Source organism: Serinus canaria, chromosome 12, assembly GCF_022539315.1.
Source record: "Serinus canaria isolate serCan28SL12 chromosome 12, serCan2020, whole genome shotgun sequence".
Lineage (NCBI taxonomy): Eukaryota > Metazoa > Chordata > Aves > Passeriformes > Fringillidae > Serinus > Serinus canaria.
The window spans coordinates 10,603,831-10,624,783 of record NC_066326.1 but is presented as its reverse complement, the minus strand read 5'-3'; the positions used below and the strand labels follow the sequence as shown (position 1 = coordinate 10,624,783).

The 20,953-nt window shown below is 50.4% G+C and overlaps 1 protein-coding gene across 1 annotated transcript in view; it reads left to right on the top strand.

The window, feature by feature from the left end:
- The window catches only part of PLXNA1 (plexin A1), a 114,283-nt gene extending 97,652 nt beyond the window's left edge, over positions 1–16,631 (top strand). Inside the window, exons 24-32 of the mRNA XM_050979178.1 lie at positions 1,668–1,814; positions 2,627–2,786; positions 3,338–3,441; positions 3,876–3,972; positions 4,626–4,816; positions 5,491–5,660; positions 7,332–7,544; positions 10,506–10,656; positions 14,025–16,631. Coding sequence (XP_050835135.1) covers positions 1,668–1,814; positions 2,627–2,786; positions 3,338–3,441; positions 3,876–3,972; positions 4,626–4,816; positions 5,491–5,660; positions 7,332–7,544; positions 10,506–10,656; positions 14,025–14,120 — 1,329 coding nt within the window. The 3' untranslated portion in view covers positions 14,121–16,631. The remainder of the gene's footprint in view (positions 1–1,667; positions 1,815–2,626; positions 2,787–3,337; positions 3,442–3,875; positions 3,973–4,625; positions 4,817–5,490; positions 5,661–7,331; positions 7,545–10,505; positions 10,657–14,024) is intronic.
- Positions 16,632–20,953: the final 4,322 nt, after the last annotated feature.

Here is a 20,953-nt window from a genome sequence, read left to right as displayed (position 1 = left end):
CAGAGAAGCCAGTGTAGGAAAGACTGAGCCCACTTCTGTTGGTGTGAATCCCTAAGGTGGGTGCAGAGCTGCAGATGTGGGGGCAGCAGCCATGCCTTACTGAAGAGGTGAAAGCTGTGGGCTGAGACTGTAGCAACCATGGCAGATCGAAGCAGGAGTCCTGCTCCAAGCCATCCTCCATCCATACCGCTTCCACAGACTTGGAATTTTCACAAGGAGTTTTTTCAAGGAACCAAAAAGGGGAATTTAAGAACCAGAGGGGTAGGCTTGGGGTGCCCTGGGACCCCTGGGCTCTCACCACTCTGCAGCCAACCTTGCCTTGCAGGCAGCCAGTAATGTGCAGCCTAGCACCCACTTGGGTCTCTCACTTTTCCAAGCTGACTTAATGAAGCCAAGTTTGCAAATGAAACATAATTTCAAAGACAGGCATGTTGTCGGAAGGTCTGGGGATGATGTATGCCTGTTCCTGCTCGTTAGCAGCTGTCTCTTTAATTACCGCAGATGCTAACGAGATGCTAACAGCATATGGTGACAGGGAGAGCAGCCGCACTTTGCACCAAAGTACAATTTATTTGTGAGGCGGCCGGCAGGGAGGGATGAGGGCTAGTGGGGTAAAATCTGCTGGGACTTCTCTCCATCCTCTCTGTTCCCTTTTTTCTCCCTTAGGGCTAATGCCTGTATCTGCAAGGGCTCATTGGGATGCAGCTCAGGGGACATGTTTGGGCCCTGGGTTATCAGCGGGTGTCCACTCCCAGTCTCGCTATGCCAAATCCTGGCTCCAGGCTGGTTGGTGCTTCCAACCTTGGCAGGCCCTTCACTGTTTCTGAATCCAGCATCCAGCATGTTTTAGGGGGAAGTGTTTGCTCCAGTTTCCCTTTCCCTCCTCACATGTATGAGATAGATGCTGATGTGGCTCTGTCTGGTAGCTAAAGCTGGCTCTGACTACAAGGCCTTGGCAGTGGAGATGCGTAGGTGGCAAATGGTTTAACAGCAGGAAACCTCATTGCCCGGTCCCTCCATCACCTGGAGATTCAGCGTAGGGTTGTCTGTGGGTTGGTCCCTTGCTTTTCCTTTCCAGTGGGTCTGGCTGGCTGTACCTAGCTGTCATTTGGAGAAACCTCCTTTGACCTTCTCTCATGTGAGACTGGGGTCCTGGCAGGTGTCAGAACTGCATTGTGATATCTGGGCAAGAGCCCCCAGACTGTCCCACTGCAGTGTGCCTTTTCCAGTCCTCAGGTGCTTCTCTTGTCTGCAGCAGCTCAAAAGACAGGCTGTATCCCATACTCAAGGTCCCCATATTCAATCTGCTCTTCTGTAGACCTGAATTTGCCATTTTTAGCTCATCTTTGGCTTGGAGAATGAGCAGAATTCACCTAGAAGTGTCTGGAAGCCCTTGGTATCTGAGGTTGATAGACAAACAACTTCCGGTGGGTTTGGAAGGAGAGAATGAGTTCCTTCACAAGAAGAATTTTACCAAGGACCACCCCCCCTCTCCTCTCTTGCAGTCTTGAGCAAGGAATGAAGACTTTTTATAATGCCATGTGTGGGGATTGATACTGCAGGGCCACAGGACACTTCCAACATGGTGGTGGTTCTTGAAAGGCAATGCTGGTGCCAGGCACCTTCTGACTCCTCTCTCTCATCTCCTCCATCCCCCTGTCCCACAGGAATGTGCTGGGGAACCACTCTTCATGCTCTACTGTGCCATCAAGCAGCAGATGGAGAAGGGACCCATTGATGCCATCACAGGAGAGGCTCGCTACTCCCTCAGTGAGGACAAGCTCATCCGGCAGCAGATTGACTACAAAATGCTGGTTAGTGCAAGCAGAAGCCTCAGTGGTACTGGGGCTTGCCAGGACTGCCAGGTCCAGCTATTTGCAAGATCTTGCAGGCACACAAAATACTTCCAGAGAGAATTTTGTCTGTTTTTCTCTCCAGCATTCCTGGGGTGCCTCTCACCCTGTGTGAGTGGGGTCCATCTCAGACAAGGTCAGAAACAGGGCCATTCCTTGGTAAGGTTTGCTCTTGCCATGGGCCCAAGGAAGCCAGACATGAATTGAATCCTGCTCCATATCTTTCCAAGCAAACCCCTGGCAATGGCAGGTTTGGGTGAGAGATGCTGTTGAGCTGGTGCTATATGGAGCTCATGTTTGGTGGGGATCAAAGTTAGAGCTTTGAGGTTACTGCAGGAGATGGAGAGATAGTTCTCTTTATTCTGAGCCATGTCCTCTGTCCAGCTAAATGATGAGCCAGACCCTTCCCCTTGGCTGAGCCTGCAGCTGGTTCTTCACCTGCAGCTCACTCTCCACAGGGATTGTTTGGGAGGGGAGTGGAGTATGCCTGGGCATTGCTTGTTCTCAACAGGCTTTGGTGCACTGGGCATGGTTTGCTGGCCCAGGATTCCTTCACTAACACTGTGCTTCCCTCCTGGGAATTGAAGGTTTGAGAGTGGCAGGGAGAGGTGGGGAAAGGGGAGCAGGAATGTGCCATGTGGCTATGACTCCACAGCAGCTCAGGAGGTGAAAAGACACGGTCTGTAGAGAGCTGTAGCCTTGTGTCTCCTTGGACTTGCCTTTGCAGCCAGTGTGTCACAGCCTCTCACTCAACCCTTTCTGACCCTGTGCAGACCCTCAACTGTGTGAACCCTGAGAATGAGAATGCCCCAGAGATCCCTGTCAAGGTGCTGAACTGTGACACCATCACTCAGGTGAAGGAGAAGCTGCTGGATGCTGTCTACAAGGGCGTGCCCTATTCCCAGCGACCCAAAGCTGGAGACATGGACCTGGGTAAGAGAGAGGCCAAGCACTTCCCTGTGGGGAACAGGGACGTGGCTAAGAGCACAAGTCAGTAAATCTGAGCAGGGCAGGAAAATCAACAGATCCTACAGAAGCACATTTGTGCTTGCTCAGTCCACTTTTGCCATGCTGGTAGCACTGGCTGTGTGTGGAGAGCCCTGACATGAGAGTGTGGATCCTGCCAGTGGAGGAGGTGAGGAGGAGAGCTCCCTTTGGTCTTCTTTGGTCTGAACTACAGGCTTGAGGTGTCTTGAGACACCTTCAAGGAGGTCAGCAATAGTTGAGAGCAGTGTTAATAGTCCTGTTCTTAAAGGGTGGACAGGGGAATGGAGAGTAGCAAAGGTAACAGTCACCAGGGTCAAACTGGTGCTATCTTTCCCTGAGTACTTGGATTTGTCCAACACATTGATAGTCATCAGCCCTGGGGCTCAGAGAGGGGTGGGAGGCCTCTTAAGTTGATGCCTTGGGACTGCTCTACCCTTGTCTTATCTTTGTGCTCCTATTATCCACTAACCACTGGTCCTTCTCCCTCATGGGGACAGAGTGGCGGCAGGGCAGGATGGCCCGCATCATACTGCAGGATGAAGATGTCACCACAAAGATTGACAATGACTGGAAGAGGCTGAACACCCTGGCCCACTACCAGGTAAGGCTGTCCATGATGGAGAACATGGAGCAGTCACCAGCTGCTTTGAGCTTGAGCATCTTTTCTCCCTCCTCAGCATGGTCAGGGCCTGGGCTCAGCTCTCCAGGGCCATGGCCAGGAGGTCTGCAGTCACTTTCCTGCCTGCACCTTATCTTTGTGGTCCTTTTAAATGGGGTATTTCCAGGGTTCACTGAGGCTGTTTCCCACTCTGACCTTACTCTGCCATTTTCATGCTGAGCTTTCTGGTGTGTTCCTGTTCTTCCCCTTCCTCCAGCTGTCACAGAGATATGTCCGGCTCCTTTGCTGAAGACAATGTCCCTGGGGTGGTGGCAGTGTCACTGCATCCCTCTGGGGCTGGTTTCTCCCCTGTCCTCGGGCTGTTCCCCCTGTGCCTCTCTGGTGTGGCAGCCTGCTCAGCCCATTTCTGCCCACAGGTGACCGATGGCTCCTCAGTAGCCCTGGTGCCCAAGCAGAACTCAGCATACAACATCTCCAACTCCTCCACCTTCACCAAATCCCTCAGCAGATATGGTGAGTGCACATGGGCATCCTACTCTGGGGAGGTGGCACTGGGCTGGGCATGTGGACCAAGGCACAGGGCAAGTGACTAGAACTGTAACTCATGTGGACAAAGTTCTCCAAACTCCCAGCTCTCCTGCACGATGCTACTTATTCTAGTGTTGGAGAGGGAGCAGGTGCCAGAGCCATCTTTCTTTGCAGCGTGTTGGACTCAGGGGAAAAAGGCAAATGTTAGATGGCTGCTGTTAAGGGATCCTTTCCCTTTTATTCCCCTGAAATCTAATTAAAATAAGCACAGAGGCACTTAGCACTTAAAAGAGCAGAGTTGAAGACTCCCACGAATGTACTGTCAGGTGTACTGCAGCCTTGGTTTGGAAGGGAATAGTGTGATCAGCTCAATGTGGCACAGGAAGCATCTGTGATCCTGGCACTTGTGTGCTGGGAGTAGGACAGGCTCTGCAGAATTCCTTCCATGGTTGTCCTGGGCCCTGTACATCAGCCAGGCTTGCATGTGGCCCAGCAGGCTGTGAGGATGGTCACAGCAGAGCTCCCAGTTCACGGTGGCTGCAGAGGCTGAATCCCAAAGCTCCTGTGGAGGGAAGGGGGATGATGGGGCTGCTGGTGAGGCAGAGGTGGCAGGGCAGGAGCATCCCCTGTGCTTGCAGAGAGCATGCTGAGGACAGCCAGCAGCCCCGACAGCCTGCGCTCGCGGACCCCCATGATCACCCCCGACCTGGAGAGCGGCACCAAGCTCTGGCACCTGGTGAAAAACCACGACCACATGGACCAGCGGGAGGGCGACCGCGGCAGCAAGATGGTCTCCGAGATCTACCTGACCCGTCTGTTGGCCACCAAGGTATGGCCCAGAGACCCAGAGCTGGTGCCTGGCTTTGGAAATCTGGGTGGGGATGGGTAGTGATTTGGGTTGTCCAAAAGTGGTAAGCACTGCTCTTTTGTTAGCCTCCTGCTCTAGCACAGGAAGAAGTCCTCACCCGGTCTCTTTTCTGAGCTGGAGGTGAAGGGTCTTTGTGTTGAAACTACTGTAAATATCCCCTGAGGGGATTTTCCTGTTTGCTCTTTGCACCTTTTGGTGTTTTGACTATTCCCTGTGTCCTTGAGCAGCTGCTGGTCTGCAAAGTAGAGATTCCCTGGGATAGGTGCCTCTTTGGTGTTTGGGATAAAACTGCAGAACAGGTGATGTGGGAAGGGTGATTACCCCAGGCATTTGGCACTGCAGCATGTTCCACTTCCCTCAGCACATACCAACACTTTTTTGTTTTGTATGGTGTTTTTCTTAGTATGCTTTTAACATGCCAGATCATACAGTGAAGGAGATACCTCATCACTGCAGTGTCTGTTTCCCAGTGTAAACCACTGAGAACCAGCAGGGTTACACAGACTGTACCATGCTGCTCTTTCAGGCGTAGGAATAGAAGGGAAATTGGTTAGAGGCTGACCATGAGTTAAAGACCCACCTCTCTGCTGGCCCAGGGTGTTGCTGAGCAGCCCTTTTCTCTTTTTCCTCCCCAGGGCACCCTGCAGAAATTTGTGGATGACCTGTTTGAGACCATCTTTAGCACAGCTCACCGTGGGAGTGCACTGCCCCTTGCCATCAAATACATGTTTGATTTCCTGGATGAACAAGCTGATAAGCATCAGATCAATGATTATGATGTCAGGCACACCTGGAAGAGTAACTGGTAATGGAGAAGGACAGTGGGCTGGGGGGTGGGCTAACAACATCACAGCTTCCAAGTCCTCCTGCAGGGAACAGAAATATGAACCTGGAAATGATCCAGGACAAGAGAGGCCCATATCTCTGTATTTCGGGTGTGGGTAAATCCCTTGCATGCCTTCCTTCGCAGAAAAAATCCCAGGAATGCAGTGCTCCCTCAGCCCTTCCCCAGATCCCAAGCACCACGCTCCCCCTGATGGCTGCAGTCGCTGAGCGCTCTGTTCCCATCTCACCTTGGCCTCGCCATCCTCCGGGCTCCTCCAGGGATGCCAGCCCCAATTCTCATCTCTGCTGTCCTGAAGGTGTTTCCACACTCCTTGCTGTCACTCAGCCGTGCCCAAACAAAGTCAGCACAGCTCTGTGTGCACATCCTCCCTGCCCTTGCCGGCAGAGCCAGCCCCTGCTCTGCTAATCGCTGGCTGAACGCTGGGGCGGGGCAGCCTGTGACACTCCTGGGTGCTGTGCTGGGGCTCCGGCAGGTGCTGACTCCTCAGCCCCCTTTGGCATTTTTCATTTCTGCTGCCTCACTGATTTCATCTCTCTGATTTTACTGTGACTGGAGATGGGTACGTATGTTCCCCGTGTCTGGCATTTGTTAAATGGCAGCCAAATCGCTTTTGTGTAGTTCAGTAACTGTTTGCAATTAGCAGGGCAGGAAAAGAAACATTTTTAAATGGAGATGTGAGAGCGTGGAAGTGCTTGGAACTGATTTATAACTCAGCTTCCTATATTAAAAGAAGGAGTGAAAGGCAAGGGAGGAAAAAAGCCCCACACTTCAGGGGCTGGGCACGCAGGCTCTTGCATACTAATGCCTGTGCTTATCTCTGGGCGCTAATTCGACATGTGGAGCTAATTTCTCCAGGCCATTCCCTTCACAAATGAAATATGTACATGCACCCAGTACCCTCATTAGGAAAGTCCTGGGGAACAAAGTGTGTTTTCTTTAAGATAAAAGCATTCACTGACTGTAGGTGCAGGGGGATGACAGAGTGAGGAGGATTTCTGATGGGGGAGGCTCTGAGGTGCTCCCAGGAGAGGAGAAGGGCAGTAGGATTGGGAAGGGGAGCCATGGAGAGTGGCATGTGTGTGTCAGTATGCAGCAAACAACCAGTCAATGGCTCTCCAGGAGACCTGCTGTCTCTACAGCTGAGAGCTTTATTTCCAGCATCTGAGGCCACCTAAATTTTCCTCTGGTGTTAAATGCACTAATGAGTCCCTTGAGGAGTCCAGCTAACTCCCTCCTCTGCCACGGGAGATGTGTGAAATGCCACACAGCGCCTTCGAAGGTGTTATTAATGTCAGAGAAAGGGACCGTGTCTGGTTTGACCCACGGGCCCAGCAAGGTCTTTTCAGTGAGAGTGAATCCTTGGAGAAACCACAGATCTGCACTGCCCTGGTTCACCTTTGGGTATGTTGGCAGTGCTGAGGAATCTCTTCATGGAGAGCTGCAGCCTTTTTGGGGTGGGCAGGGGGGAGTGGCCGTTTACCCAGGGTGTTTGCATCCCTGCTGGAAAAAGCAACCTGCCCAATTCTGGGTCATGGGAAGCTCCTTCTCCACAACTGGAGGTGCTTGGATGTGCCAGCTGCCCTGCAGGGTGTGGTTCAGGTGCTGACTCCTATTTCCTTCATCCCTCAGTCTACCTCTACGTTTTTGGGTGAATGTGATTAAGAACCCCCAGTTTGTGTTCGACATTCACAAGAACAGTATTACTGATGCCTGCCTATCTGTGGTGGCTCAGACATTCATGGACTCCTGCTCAACTTCTGAGCACAAGCTAGGAAAGGACTCTCCCTCCAACAAACTACTGTATGCCAAGGACATCCCCAACTACAAGAGCTGGGTAGAAAGGTGAGTAGACTTGGCAATAACTCCTTGCTTCTTCTGGGGGTCTTGCAGTGGATGCTCATGGGTGTGGGGATGTGGGTTGTTGGCAGGGCTCCTCTTGGTAGCTGACTGAAGCAGGACTGTACTAATGCTCAAAGAAGGTGGTCCTCTTGTTTGGGGGATGATGCTTTCTTGATTGTCTCCTAGAATGAGTTTGCAATGACTGTTTTAAAGAGCTGTTTATGACTTGCTTAGGGGGTGCTAAAAGCAACCTCCACTATTAGGTTGTCTGATGTTTTCTGTTGTAAAAACTTAGTCTGTACTAGGGAATTACTAACACCTCGCTTGATTGCTTTTGAAGAGCAGTGAGAACTCAGCCTTGGACTAGAAAAGTGCTTTTTTTGGTATCACAACAATACAAGCAGGTTTTGCTGAAATGCTTGAAAATTATCATTTCCCAGTGCTCAGGCTGCAGTCTCTGTGCTGAGGAGCAGGGAGAGGAGCAGGTCCTCTGACACCTTCCAATACCCTCTGCCTTCCCTGTTAGCTGAGGAGAGATGTCCCTCTGTCCTGCTGAATTAATGTAGTGTTAAAGGTTCAGGGTTTGAATGAGACTGATTGCAAATTGATGCACTCAGGCATAATGCTGTGTTAACTTTATCCTTTTGGGAGAGAAACCTAGGAGATGTCCTCCGAAGCGCTCGCAATAGAGCAATGGTTAAAATGTTGCCATCTTGTGAAGTGAAACTTCATGAAACTTAGAAAATGGCAGATTTCAGGTTGCTGTTGCAACTTTTCCTTGGTGATGATGTGCTGGGCTAAAGATGATGCTTTTTTCTTAACTGAGGGCCCTTTTTCAGCATTTTGACCAAATACAGAATGAACTACATGAAGGATGTCCAGACAACAGTAAATGTCATATTCTCTTGTTTGTAAGGGTAGAACTTTGTAGCCTCAATCATCCTTGGGTACTTGTTTGTACACAGATATTTTTGTTGCACCATTGGCATGCTTGCTGTTTTGCAGGCGAGTACAAAGACAAGTGTCTTCCCTTGAGGAAGGTAGGGCTTGGATCAGAAGGAAAGGTGCCCCTGAAATTTGATGCCTGAGCTGAGAGATGAGCTGCATTGTAATAGGAGGAAGTTCTTTGCATGGGGCTGGATGGGGCTTTGGAGTGGGGTCCCACAGGAACATCACAAGCTTCATAAGGTGAATTTCTCTGACCTTGCCATCTCTATGACAAAAATATTCAGTTCTGTGTATGTGCCTGGAAGAAAAAAGCTATAAAACCATTTCAGAGTTAAACATTGGTCTAGACATTCTGTGTCCCTGGGGAGGAGGTGGGAGATCTCAGTGATGACAGATGTTCCTGCCGTTGCTTACCTCCAGTATGTCCCGGAGGCAGATGAGCAGGGGGCAGAGATGTCCTGTGCAGGGGGTGACTATGTCTGCTACTGTTCCTCTACTGCAGGGATTTATGACATAATCAGTATTTCTGGCTTTTGGCACAGTTATAGTCACAAAGCTTTGCAGAGGAGGGATGGGAGTGGTGTGGGGGTGGCTGAGTGGGAATGCCAGTCCCAACAGCAGGTCTGTCTGCTGCTGTGGCTCAGGCACCAGCTGAAAAAAGGGCATCCTGCCAATCTGAGGCAGGAATAGCACAGGGAAGGCTTAGGAAGAGGGAAACCTGGAGAAACCCAAGGGGACTACTGCTAGGGTCACAGGTGTCCTCTGGAAATGGATGGTGTGACTGGAATCTTGGTCCATGTGAACCATGCACACTTGTATTGAAAAATGATGGTTTCTTGCCATCCTATATGTCATGATAACACCTGGAGCGAGAAACTGCTGCTTTAGGAGATGTCACTCTGGGGTGTGAGATCTCTCTAGGGATGCAGGAGATGCCTGGCTTAGTCAGAGGTCTTCACTTCAGACCACTGCTCTCCTGGCAGCATCCAGAAATTCTCTTGCATCTTTTTCTGGGTATGAATGAGTCTCTTTGTAAAAACTGCCCAAGTAGTTTATCGCTAGTTGAGTTCAGTGCAGTGGGATGGAGTGGATCCTCATATTCATCTTCTCAAGTGGTCTTACTGCCATCTGCTCCCATCCAAGTGCTTCAGCAGTGTTCCCTCTCAGCGTTCAGCTAAGTGATGCTAATCACTGTACCAGAAACTTTACCAAGTAGGGAGTCATGAGGAGCACAGCAAACCTGAGAGAGGCTGACACTCTGTATTTCCAAGTGAAAATGCTGGTAATTTCCAGGTGGAATTGCTCCCTGGGAGCACCCAGAGCTTGTTTGCTGTTGGTAGGATTTATTTTAAAATGAGGCCTGTGGACACAACCCTGGCTCCCTAAAAGTCCTCAGCAGCCAGTCCACTGGTATGTCTGGTTGGTGCAACTCTCCTGCTGTAATGGGATGCTGCAGCTTTGTCCTCTCAAGGTTGTGATCAACATCCTGTTGGATATTCTGTTTTTCCACTACCACAGCACGTGTATTGCTGCAGGGGCAGGATGTCACCTTGTCATGTGTTCACAACCCAAGTATTTAATTGAATGCAAAGGGGCATTGTTGGCTTTAGGGACACGATGACCTTAGGAGAGTAGTAGCAAAACCTTGCGTGCTACTGCAGGTGTGGAGGGTCCTGGTGCATGTAGTTTGGTGGAAAAACATGCTAATGGGATGGGAAGGACAAAAAATGTGTAGTTTAGAAGAGGGTAGAAAATCCCTTAGAGCAAGGTTGCTTGTCTTCCCAGCTGGGTGCTGCTCCATCAGGACCACGTTCTTAACAGTGCTGTCTGCTCCATGGGGTGCTCAGAGACCTTTTAGTGAGCAGTGTTAAACTGGGTGATTGTATGTCACTGCTTGCAGGAAAGATGCTCTTCACTTGCCTTTCCAGTGGCTGTTCTCTGTGACCAGTGTGGTGGGAACCCACCCCTTCCTGCCTGTCCCTGTTTCTGACCCCCTCCTCTGTTCCTCCCTGGCAGATATTATGCAGATATAGCTAAAATGCCAGCGATCAGCGACCAGGACATGAGCGCGTACCTGGCGGAGCAGTCACGGTTACACCTCAGCCAGTTCAACAGCATGAGTGCCCTGCACGAGATCTATTCCTACATCACCAAGTACAAGGATGAGGTAAGGTGTGGTGAGGCAGAGTCAGGCCTGAGCTGCCACTTGAGTACTTTTGTCATTGTTTCTGAAGTCCCCTGCTTTTTCCCATGGAAAAAACACATTGTGAAATGTGGAATAGTAACATATTCCATGTCTGTGCTTGGGCTGCTGGAGAAGGAAAGGTTTGGGAGGCATGAAGCCAGGAGCTGGAGTGGGCAGTGCTCATTCCTCATATTTTCTGCAGTGAGTAATGTGGGAAACACCTATTTTTCTACACATTTGGCACATGAGCTCCATGAGGCTGCAGAGTTCCCAGCATTATCTCCGCGTGCTTCCTTTATCCACTGCCACCAATCCTGCACTGTGGTGGTACCAGTGCTGTGGAACTGTACAGGTGGTGTTTGACTCCTCTCCCCAGGGATCTTAGAGGATGTGGTGGTCTCTCCAGTGCTTGTTTTGTGAATGTCAGTAAAGATGGTTAAGAAGTCCTCTGTTGTAATTTATACAAAAAAATAATTTCTCAAAACTCTGCTCAAATCCACAGCCTACATCTTATTAAAGCAATAAAATATGTAACTACAGTAAAATATAGGTCCATACAGATAGCATGATAGTACATGTTTTATTGTCCCAATAAAGGGGTTGATGACTATATTTGAATGGTGGCTAATTTAAGTGACAGAGTGCCAGAACATCTTCCCACCCAGAGCCAGGAGAGGAAATGGGGTGCCTGTTGTACCATGCAGCAACCCAAAGAGGCTTCTCCCAGTGCCTCTTTGAGGTGCATGGGCAAGTTGTAGCAGACCTGGCTCCTGGGTTTAAGGTCAGCACTGGGATTATGTTGGCCAATATCCTGTGGAACTCGGTGCTTTACAGGAGGGAAGAGGAGATCCTGGCTTTCCTGGTTCTTGGGAAGATGCTGTGTGGTGGTCACCATGCAGCTGGTGGCCATGTACTGATGACCATGCTGGTGGGACCTCTATGCCAGTCCTTAGATGGTTTTGGATGGCACATACCAGAGGTCCCTGTTGCTCTGGGTAATGGGCTGGCCATGAAGGGGTTCTGGGGTTTTACAGTTTGCACACAGCTCTATGACTACCATGAGAGTGAAAGTGGAGCAGTCTGGAAGATCTAGATTTGCTGTGGTCCAGCTATCATCCCTGAGCCATTAACCAGTGCTCACTTCCTCCAGGCTAAAAATCCCACAATCCTTAAATAAATTCTCCAAGTCCTGGGGAAGAGCATGGAGGGGACCATGTGTGATGAACCCATAGCACTAATGAGCTGCTCTTTAGGAGCACAGGTCCTCTTCTTGCCTGCCAACAGCAGCCTGACATCTGTTGAGTGTCTTGCTGTTGCCTGCTCTCTGAGCATCACAAGTGTGTTCACAGCTCTCAGGAACTTCTTTTATTATTTGTAATGGGATTAATAAATCACAGCTGTTCCCTTTGTTTGTTTTCATCATTAAGCACAATTATATGCAGCCCGATTGCACCCTCTTTGATGCAAAATGGGAGAGAATAATTTTTCCTGTTGTTCAGTGCAATAATATGCTGTCATTGGCTGAGAATGAAAATCATAATTAATTTTCATTTGGGTACTTGCATCTTGGTAATCAGTGGTCCTGGCTCCTTACAGCAGGTGACAAACCTGGGTGTCTTTACACTTAGCACAGGTTTCCTTTGACTGCATTGTTTCCATAAGGCTGAGATAAGAGAGGAGTAAATAAATGCATGGGCACTTTGGGAATCATTTGGCACCTCAGCATTCCAGGATGTACCTCTGTCTGCTTGGGAGAGGCAGGTAGGGGGAATAGGCTTCACTTCTCTGACCACTCTCATTTGGTTCCAGCTCAGGCACCTTTCAGGCATGTGGGGTTTTGATTTCTGTGTTTATAATGAGGGCTGAGAGCATCTGTGGAGATGGATGGGGGGGAGTGTTCCCAGTAGCAGGTTTGTGGCAGAATCTATGAGTTCTTTCCAGTCCAGCTGCTGCCCTGGGATGTTGCTGCCAGGGGAGGTAAATCAGATGTGTCCAGCTGATGCTGGTGATATTCCCCCTCCTCAGGAGCTGACACCAGTGCCCAGATGTAGCTTTCCCTTCTCTTCTGGGAGGAGACTCCCCATCAGGCATCTCTTGCTGCCTCAGGAGACAGGGGCCAGCCCGGTCCTGCCCCAAAACAGCCTGGGGGAGACCCAGTCTCCTGGTGGCCAGAGGCTGGTTGTGGCAGTGTGGTGGATGCTCCTCAGCATCCTCTGCCTGCCTCTCAACAACTTGCCAGCACTGCAGCAGCTCTTAATCAAAGGGAGCCGATTCCCCATTAAGAAGTTACCTGTAGGGCTCCTGATGGACTTTGCCTGCCTCCTAGTAAGTCTATTAATTATACAACAGTTGGTTTCCAATTATGCAGCCAATGAAATGGTTAATCAAGTCCCCTTTGACGGATGCCTTGATATATAATTGCAAAAAATTTGCTCTCTCAACTAGCTCACCCGAGGAGATGAGATTTCTGTCAGGTTTGTTTTTTTAAATCAGCTTCTCTGCTCTGCTGGCATGATGTTACTGAGACGAGACTCCTGACTGCTGGGAGGGCAATTGCCCCTTTGTTTTACACTTTGTGACTCCCTTTTTCCTTCTCTGAGTCTCATCCTCTATGTTCCTGCTCCTGCTAGTCCTTCCCCAGCCCTGGGGGCACGGTCACATCTAGCCCAGGGCAGGGGACTGTCCCTCCAGCCTGCAGTCTGTCATTCTTATCAGCAGCTTGTTTAGAGAAAGGATTTCAAGGGAGGAAAGTCATTCTCAGGTGTCTGTGGGTGCACCCCTTAAGCAGGACTGGGTTCTCCCAGGCTTTGCTGATGCATCTGTCTGATTTCCCCTTCCAGCACCCCATTGCCCCCCAGTTGGGATGAAATGACAGGTTTGAAAACTGGTGGCAGCTGCAGCCTTGTGGATTTGGTGGTTTTGTGCCTGTGGAACCAGTTCATGGTTTGATTGTGGTCTCTGAAACACAACCCCTGCTTCCCTAAGGCATTACAGGACTGTTGGAGTCACAGATGTGGTGGGAAGGTGTTGTTGGCTTGGATTTGGGGTTCACTCTCTGTTTGAGTGTGTTTTCTTTATTTCCCATGTGCAAGTTGGCTCCTCGTTGGTGTCAGGCAGGTGACTGGTGTCACTGCAGACCTTTTGGGGGTGCGGTGGGCTCGCTTTGTGGATGGCACCACTCACCATGGCGTCTTTCACCTTGCATTTCCTCTGGGCCTGTTGGGGCACAAGAACACTTCCCATGGGGCCACATCCCCATGTCCTGATGCCCTCAAAGAGCCAGCGGGCCACAAGGAGCCGTTTTGGCTAGGAGGGCACCCCCTCACTTCTCTTCTCCCCTCTCTCCCCAGATTTTAGCTGCGTTGGAGAAGGATGAGCAGGCCCGGAGGCAGCGACTGCGGAGTAAGCTGGAGCAGGCGATCGACACAATGGCCTTAAGCAGCTGAGAAGGCGGCGGCGGCGCCAGCGTCCGGCAGCGGGCGGCAGGACGGACGGACAGACAGATGGACGGATGGACAGAGGGAGGGAGGGAGGAAGGACCGGCCAGCAGCAGCCGCGGGCACAAGACTTTGGGGCAGGGACCGGCCGGGCCCGCGGGAGCCGCCGCGCCTCCGCACGCTCCCCACGGACACACAGAGAAACCTCGCGCTTGGCGGAACAAACCACGAACCCCGAGGGCAGCAGCAGCGTCCATGGAACTCCCTGACCCACAGACAGAGCCCCAGCCCCAGCGGGAGGCAGCAGGGACCTTGCAGAGAGGCCTTGCGGGCGGAGGAGAAGGGGCTGGCCGGCCCCACGGACCTGCTGGGCGCCCCTTGCCTGGGCAGAGCCCCTGAGCCCGCACGGAAGGAGGGTCGGGACCGTGGGGCTTCCTAGGAAGGCGTCTGGATGTTGTTGTTACTTTGGTGAAGGGAGGGTGGGTGGGCTCCTATTTTTACTGTACTTGACTTGCTCTCCCTTCCTTCCCCCCAGCTGTCCACCCCCTCTCCTCCTCCTCCTCTCTCTTTTTCTGTCTCTGCCCCCTTCTCTCTCTCTCTCTGGCCTTCTGCCACTAGTGTTAACTGCTATATTTGCACAATTTACACGAGACAAAATTTTTAATTTAAAGGGAAAAAAAAATTATAACAAAAAATGGGAGGGGAAAAAATATTCTGAATTTTTTGCAACAAACTAACAAAAACGATTTTAAGAGATAAGCTAAAGGACTGATGCTGGGGAGATTTAGGGTTGGGGCTTTAGGGGTGGGCAGGAAAGGGAGCTTTGATATTTCTAAAATATGTCCTGTGCCATGTTTTATTTGAATGTTGTTTAGTGCAAAAAAAAAAAAGAACTGAAGAAAAAAAAGTTGGGAGTTTTGTTAGCTGGATAGATGCTGTTATTTTAATGCTGCTGAGTGGTTCCGGAGGTCAAAATCAGAGAGGTAGGGAGATCCCAAGGCTGGTTTTTCTTTTTCTGGGTGATTGCTGAGGGATGGTTGGTGTTTTGTTGAGCTTGTCCTTGTTTTCCCAGTTCGGTGGCCGTGGGGTGGTCTGGGCAGTGCTGCCTGCTCCTGCCTGTCTTGGGACGATGTGGGGTGGAGAATGGCTGTGGGGCCTTTGGGGCTGTCAGGAGGGTTGATGCAGAGCCAGCCTGGCTTTTTGTGTCAGATTCTTTGGCACTGGAGCCATCTTAACAAAGCCCCTTTACGTTTATTTTTGCCCATCACCTTTTTGTGCTGATGCAGGGGAAGAGACCAGATCCCCAGTGAAAGGAGAGGCAGCTCCTCTGCTCTCCTGACTGGGATCCCCCTCCCAGCCCATGCAGGGACTGGGATTCTGGCTGCCATGGGGCTGTCACCTGCTCTTCCACCTGGGGAGCCCAAACATGTGCAGGACCTTCCACCCAAGACTGACCTTTCTTTCTCTGTCTATTCCTTCTTTCTCCCCCTTTCTCTCCTTGCTGTCACCCATCTCCCCTCCGCTGCCTCTGCCCTGACGGAGCTTCGCTGGAGACCTGAGGTCTCTCCCTCAGCTTCCCCCTTGGAAATGTCAGTTCCTTGTGGGTTTGTGCTTTCCAGAGATGAAAAGGTGCTGAATGCTGCCCTGAATGGCAGCAGGTGACCAAAAACTTCCAAAAAAAAAGAGCAAAACCCTTTCCTTTTCTGTACTGAGAGCTCCTGTCACTGCCCAGGCCACAGCACATGGGGCCACACTCTGCCAGGAGCGGATGGCTGTCGAAATCCAAGTGGAGAGAAGCCCAGCTGATTTCTGTCCATTCCCTTAAATTGCAATTTAAGGGGGGGAGAGGGAGAAATAATGAAGTTTTTAATTAAAAAAAAATAATAAAAGTGTGTATATATATATATGTGGTTACAATCTAATTCTCATGCCCCAGTGGGGTGCTGTATAGTTAACTGAAGGAGAATTGAACCAATATAAAAATGAGATGAATTTACACAGCCAGTTAAAACAAAACAAACACCCACTGCAAAAAAAAAAAAAATTAAAAAAGGATACCAAATGGTGTGGAAGGAACTTCCAAGCCTTTCTCACCATGCAGAACAACCGTTTGAAGCCTGCACATCACTCATTATGTTGTAATTTTGTTTGGTTTTGTTTTGTTTTAATAAGGAGGGAAAGGAGAGAAGATGCTGATTAAAAAAAAAGAAAAGAAAAAAAAAAAAGACGACAAAAGAATCCAACCACAACAGCAAAACTGTTTGAAAAAGAATTTATAATTGTTTTCCAAACCTACGAACCCTGAGCTGTCGCTGGATTTCTGAGAGCTGTGGGCTGTTGCATGACTGTGCTAGATTTTAGTCTGAGTTGATCTTTTTAAGAAACAGAAGAAAAAAATCCATAAAACAAAGAAACTGCGAGTATTGAATATTAGAGGTTTGTTTAGACCTGTTACCTATTTTTTTTAATTTGAAATTATTTTGCCACTTTCTTGTCCAAAAAAAAAAAAAAAAAAAGAAACAGCAAAAAGAAAGACTTTAGAGGTTCACATCTCAAATGTGGTACTTGGAGAGCCTTAAAGGACAGCTGTGTGCCCTGTGCTGGGGCCAATGCTGGCTGCCAGCATCTCTCTGGGTGCTCTGGTGGGACAGAACCCTCTGGGGGTCCCTTTGTAGGATTCACTGCTGCTGTGATGGGGTGGAGGGGTGCCTGCAGCTCCCTTTGGTGCAAAACTTCTTCCTCGTGGCATTGCTGGCTGCGTGGTGCTGGTGGAGGTCCTGGAAGTGGCCTGGAGGATGGCGGCAATGCATCGGTGATCGCTGCAGTGTGATGGAAGGGGAGCGATGGCTTTGGGGTCTCTGTCCAGGACCGGAGTGGGTTCTCCCTGTTGCACTGGTAAGAGTGTCCTGGGGAGCTTTGGTTGCTGTTGGGGCAGCCAATGGGTTTTTTGGTGGTTGAGAGGGGATGGAGATGTGTTTCTAAGAACACCTCCCTGAAAATTTCCCTTTTGACACAGAGGGCTGGAAGCACTGTTAATTGCTGAGGTCTGTTAGCCTGTAGCTTTCCCAGCACCAGTGCTGTGGGTGCTCCCTCAGACAGCCTGGAGGGACAGATGAGTTTTTGGCCATGGTGTGTCTGAGATGGATTTGGGCAGCAGAGAGGCTCCTGGGGAGGTTATGCTGGGCAGGCTGGCAGTGCCATGGTGTGGCTCTGCTTTCTGGGCTCCCCTTGTGCTGTGACCTGGCTCTTCCAGCCCCCTGGTGATGCTGACTGCCTGCAGTGTGATCCTTGGGATGAGTTCTCGTTGGCTTCCTCCTGGAGAGCTTTAGGGTGTCTGTGGTTTGCTCTACTGAAGGATGCCCCAGCAGCTCTCCACTGCTTGGGGGTCCCCTTGCTGCCCCTAACAGGGAGGGTGCTGGTCAGTGAGGTGGGCACTGCAGTGCTGCCCGCAGCCTCTGGCACTTCTTGGTGCTACCTTTGCCTTTCGCATGATGCCCAGCATCCTTAACTGTGCCAGGCAGCTGCCCACCCCCCCTTGACCAGCCCACTGGGGTCAGAACTGGCCCTGTCAGACCCTGCCTCGGAAGGGGAAAAGGTGTGGAGAAGCTGGGAAGCATCCACAAGACTCCTCTTCCTGCTGGTGTAGCCCGTGCCCCAGAATGGGGTGAGATGGAGAAGCACCCCTTGTTGTGAGCCTGCATTTCTGGGCACTCCTGCTCTGGCCCCCCACCAGAGGCAGCTGGACCATGCAGGTTGAACCCCCACCACTGTGAGCAAGGGGGGCCCTCCCTGCTCTCGTTGCCTTTCACTTCAGTTTGGGGTTAAAAAATGTGCAGTCCAGCCTGGCAGTGTCCCCCCTAGCAGGAGCCCCATGTCACACCCAGAGCTGTCCCTGGCCCCAGCCTGGGGACGGAGAGCAGGGGGACAGGTGGGGGGACCCCTCAGGCTCACCCGCTCCCGACCAAAGCGCACAACAAGCTGTCCTTTAAGGAAGCAGGGGGAAACCCAAGGCGGACCTGGCGAGAGGCAGAGAATTCTGATAGTTTTAGAAAATTAAATGGGGAAAAAAAAGAATCACACTCTGGAGTCCTAATTCCCTTTCTGTGATTGTTTCAGACTTGAAGCAACAGGCCAGCGTGGCTGGCCAAGCACCCTTTGATCGTGTAAATATCCTGCTATTTCCTATTTTAATGTTCTTCAGATTTAGTACTTGTAAATAAACACATGCATCAAGGAGAGATTAAACATTTTTGCTAAAGCTGGTGTTTTGCCTGTGTTTTTGGGGGTGATGTGGGTGCATGGAGCAGGCAGCTTTGAGAGCAGTGGGCAAATCCGTGGCTGTGCTGGACAGATGTGATTCAAAATAGCATCATGGTGTGTCAGCAATGCAGTGCATGTATGGGTGTTGGGGTCCTGAGGTGTGGTTATTAACACCCACCAAAGGAGCTCTAGACCCTCACAGGGTGGCTTCCCCATCAGCCCCTTTCCTGGGTGGCTCATGTTAAATTGCTTTAAACAGTTTGATTTTACTCACCACCTTTCAAACTGCTCAGAGCTGCTGATCAGACGCAGAGGAGCTGAGCCTGCCACGCTGCAAACACAGAGAGGTAGATACCTGCCTGACTCTTCTGCCACTCACTGAGGTCCGTGGGAACCAACCAGGGCTGAGGCAGCTTCACTTCTACCCCTTGGACATCCTGGCCCCTCCTCCCATGGGACATAACAGGGTGACAGCACAAGTGCTTGGGAGGCAGTACATGGTGCTGAGGTGATGCTGCAGTTGTGTCTCTGCAGGCTCTGCACGCTGCAGGGGCATCTTCTTTTCTAGCTCCTGATCTTTTCTAGCTCCTGATCCTTGTCTTTAAAGCTGTGTCACCCTGTAACTCTCAGTATCTCCAAACTGCATTGTAGTCTCTGCAGGGTCCCAAAGTGAAGAACCAGGAGAAGAAACCCGGGGCAGCAGATGGTCACCTCCTCACATAGGGACCTTCCTCAGTGAGGTCAGTGGCTGTGGCAGGTGTGGGGAGACATTCCTAGAGAGGAGGGGGTGAATCCCTGGGGTGTGGGGTCAGGGCCAAGACTCCTCAGCAGGACCCCAGCACACAGACCAAAGTCACACAGATTTGGCTGCTTTTTGGTTTTTTTATTCTTTCCTTAGCCTCTTCCTACCCTGGGGCCAGTCTACTGAGGGATTGGGCTGGCAGGGCTGATTGTACTCTGGATGCTGAACACATATTTTCTCTGCATTTAATGTCTGTATGAACTGGATGTTTTTCATGTTTTCTCTTGCAGTTTTCCTTCTCTCCAGCAAGAACATCATCGGCAGGTATTAAACATCCACTATTTTTGCCATAGCATCAATAAAACAAAGATTGTTTTGATCTTGTTTTCCTCTCTTAAAAAAATAAAGTTTTATTTTACCAGCCTGTCAAATGCTTAAGAACGCTGCATTTTAACCAAATTTTGATCAGGTTCTGGGAGGATTTAATTGAGGGCAGTGGGAAGAAGACCCTCATCTTCCCCAATTTTGTGCTGCACCAAACACCATCCTCATGGCCATGTGGGAGCAGGTGGCAGCTGAGCATCAAACAGGTGAGCACTGTGATGGGTACAGAAATTATATTTAAATAATTTGTCAGTCCCACATATAAAGTAGCTTTCAATGCTTTTTTCAAGGCATGGAGATGAGGGTGTCTCCCTGAAGAGACCTTGCTTCACCTTGTGCTTTACTCTGAGCCCTTTGCAAGCTGGATTTTTGTTTTAAAAATTGTTCTATTATTTTACCAGGGAACAAAAACCTTAAAACCTCCTGGATGACCTAATAAATAAGTAAATAAATAAATATCTAGTATTTCACCATCACCAGGGTGATGGTGAAATACTAGATATTTATTTATTTTAAATTGCACCAGTTTTCCCAAGGAGTAAGAGCTTCTGGCAGGAAGCCAGGGCCTCCAACAACAGCTACAAATGTCTTTGTTTGCCTCCTCAGTCCTAGAGCAGAGCTAACCAGGAAAAGATTATCATGGCCTGAAAATGATGGTGTAATCCACAAATGCACTTTGTTTGATTAAATGATAAGAAGTGAACCTTCCAGCAATAACATACACCGCTGCCACCTGGGATGCTGCTAATCCAGCAAATCTGCAGCAGCCTCCTGTGTCTGGAGCTGGCTGGGCTGTGGAGGTGGAGGCAGCCCTCCCTGTGCCTCCCTAGCTGACCTGGGGCTCTTGGAAACCCCCTTGCCATCATCTCATCCAAACTTGGCCTCCAGGTGAGTGGCACATCCCAGGGTGCCTGTGTGGGGTCTGAAGGTCTCATCTCAGGCTCTCTGTAGAGCCTCTATCCCTCACCAGCACTGTGGTTTTGTACTTTCCCTGGGCACCTCCTTGTCCTCCTGCTCTGGGAGGTGATGCTGTGCTGCCTTTGGGTCTCTGTATAATCCTTACACATGTAGTGAGGGCCAGGGCATGCAGATGGTGGCTCTGCTCCTGCAGAACTGCGTGCTCAGTGTCACATGTCACCTCAGCTGTGGTGGGTGTGGGACATGGGGACCCACAGCCTGCAGCATAGGGACACACTCATCTCCCTAGGCACAGCTGTGAACAGCCACATGCTGGTGCCAGTGTCTGTCAGTAAAGCTCCTCCTGCCTTTCATGAGCTTTGCTCCAGAAAGAAATGAGTGCTTAGCTTGCAGGTTCAACCCCTCTTTGGCCTGTCACTGATGTCCCTCAGTGTGTATTTGCTTCTGGTTTCACCACTGGTGTGCTCAGAAACCCAGAGTCCTTAAAAGTGGCTATAGATTCATCCTCCTTTTCAGGTTTAGCCTAAAGGTCAGCAGG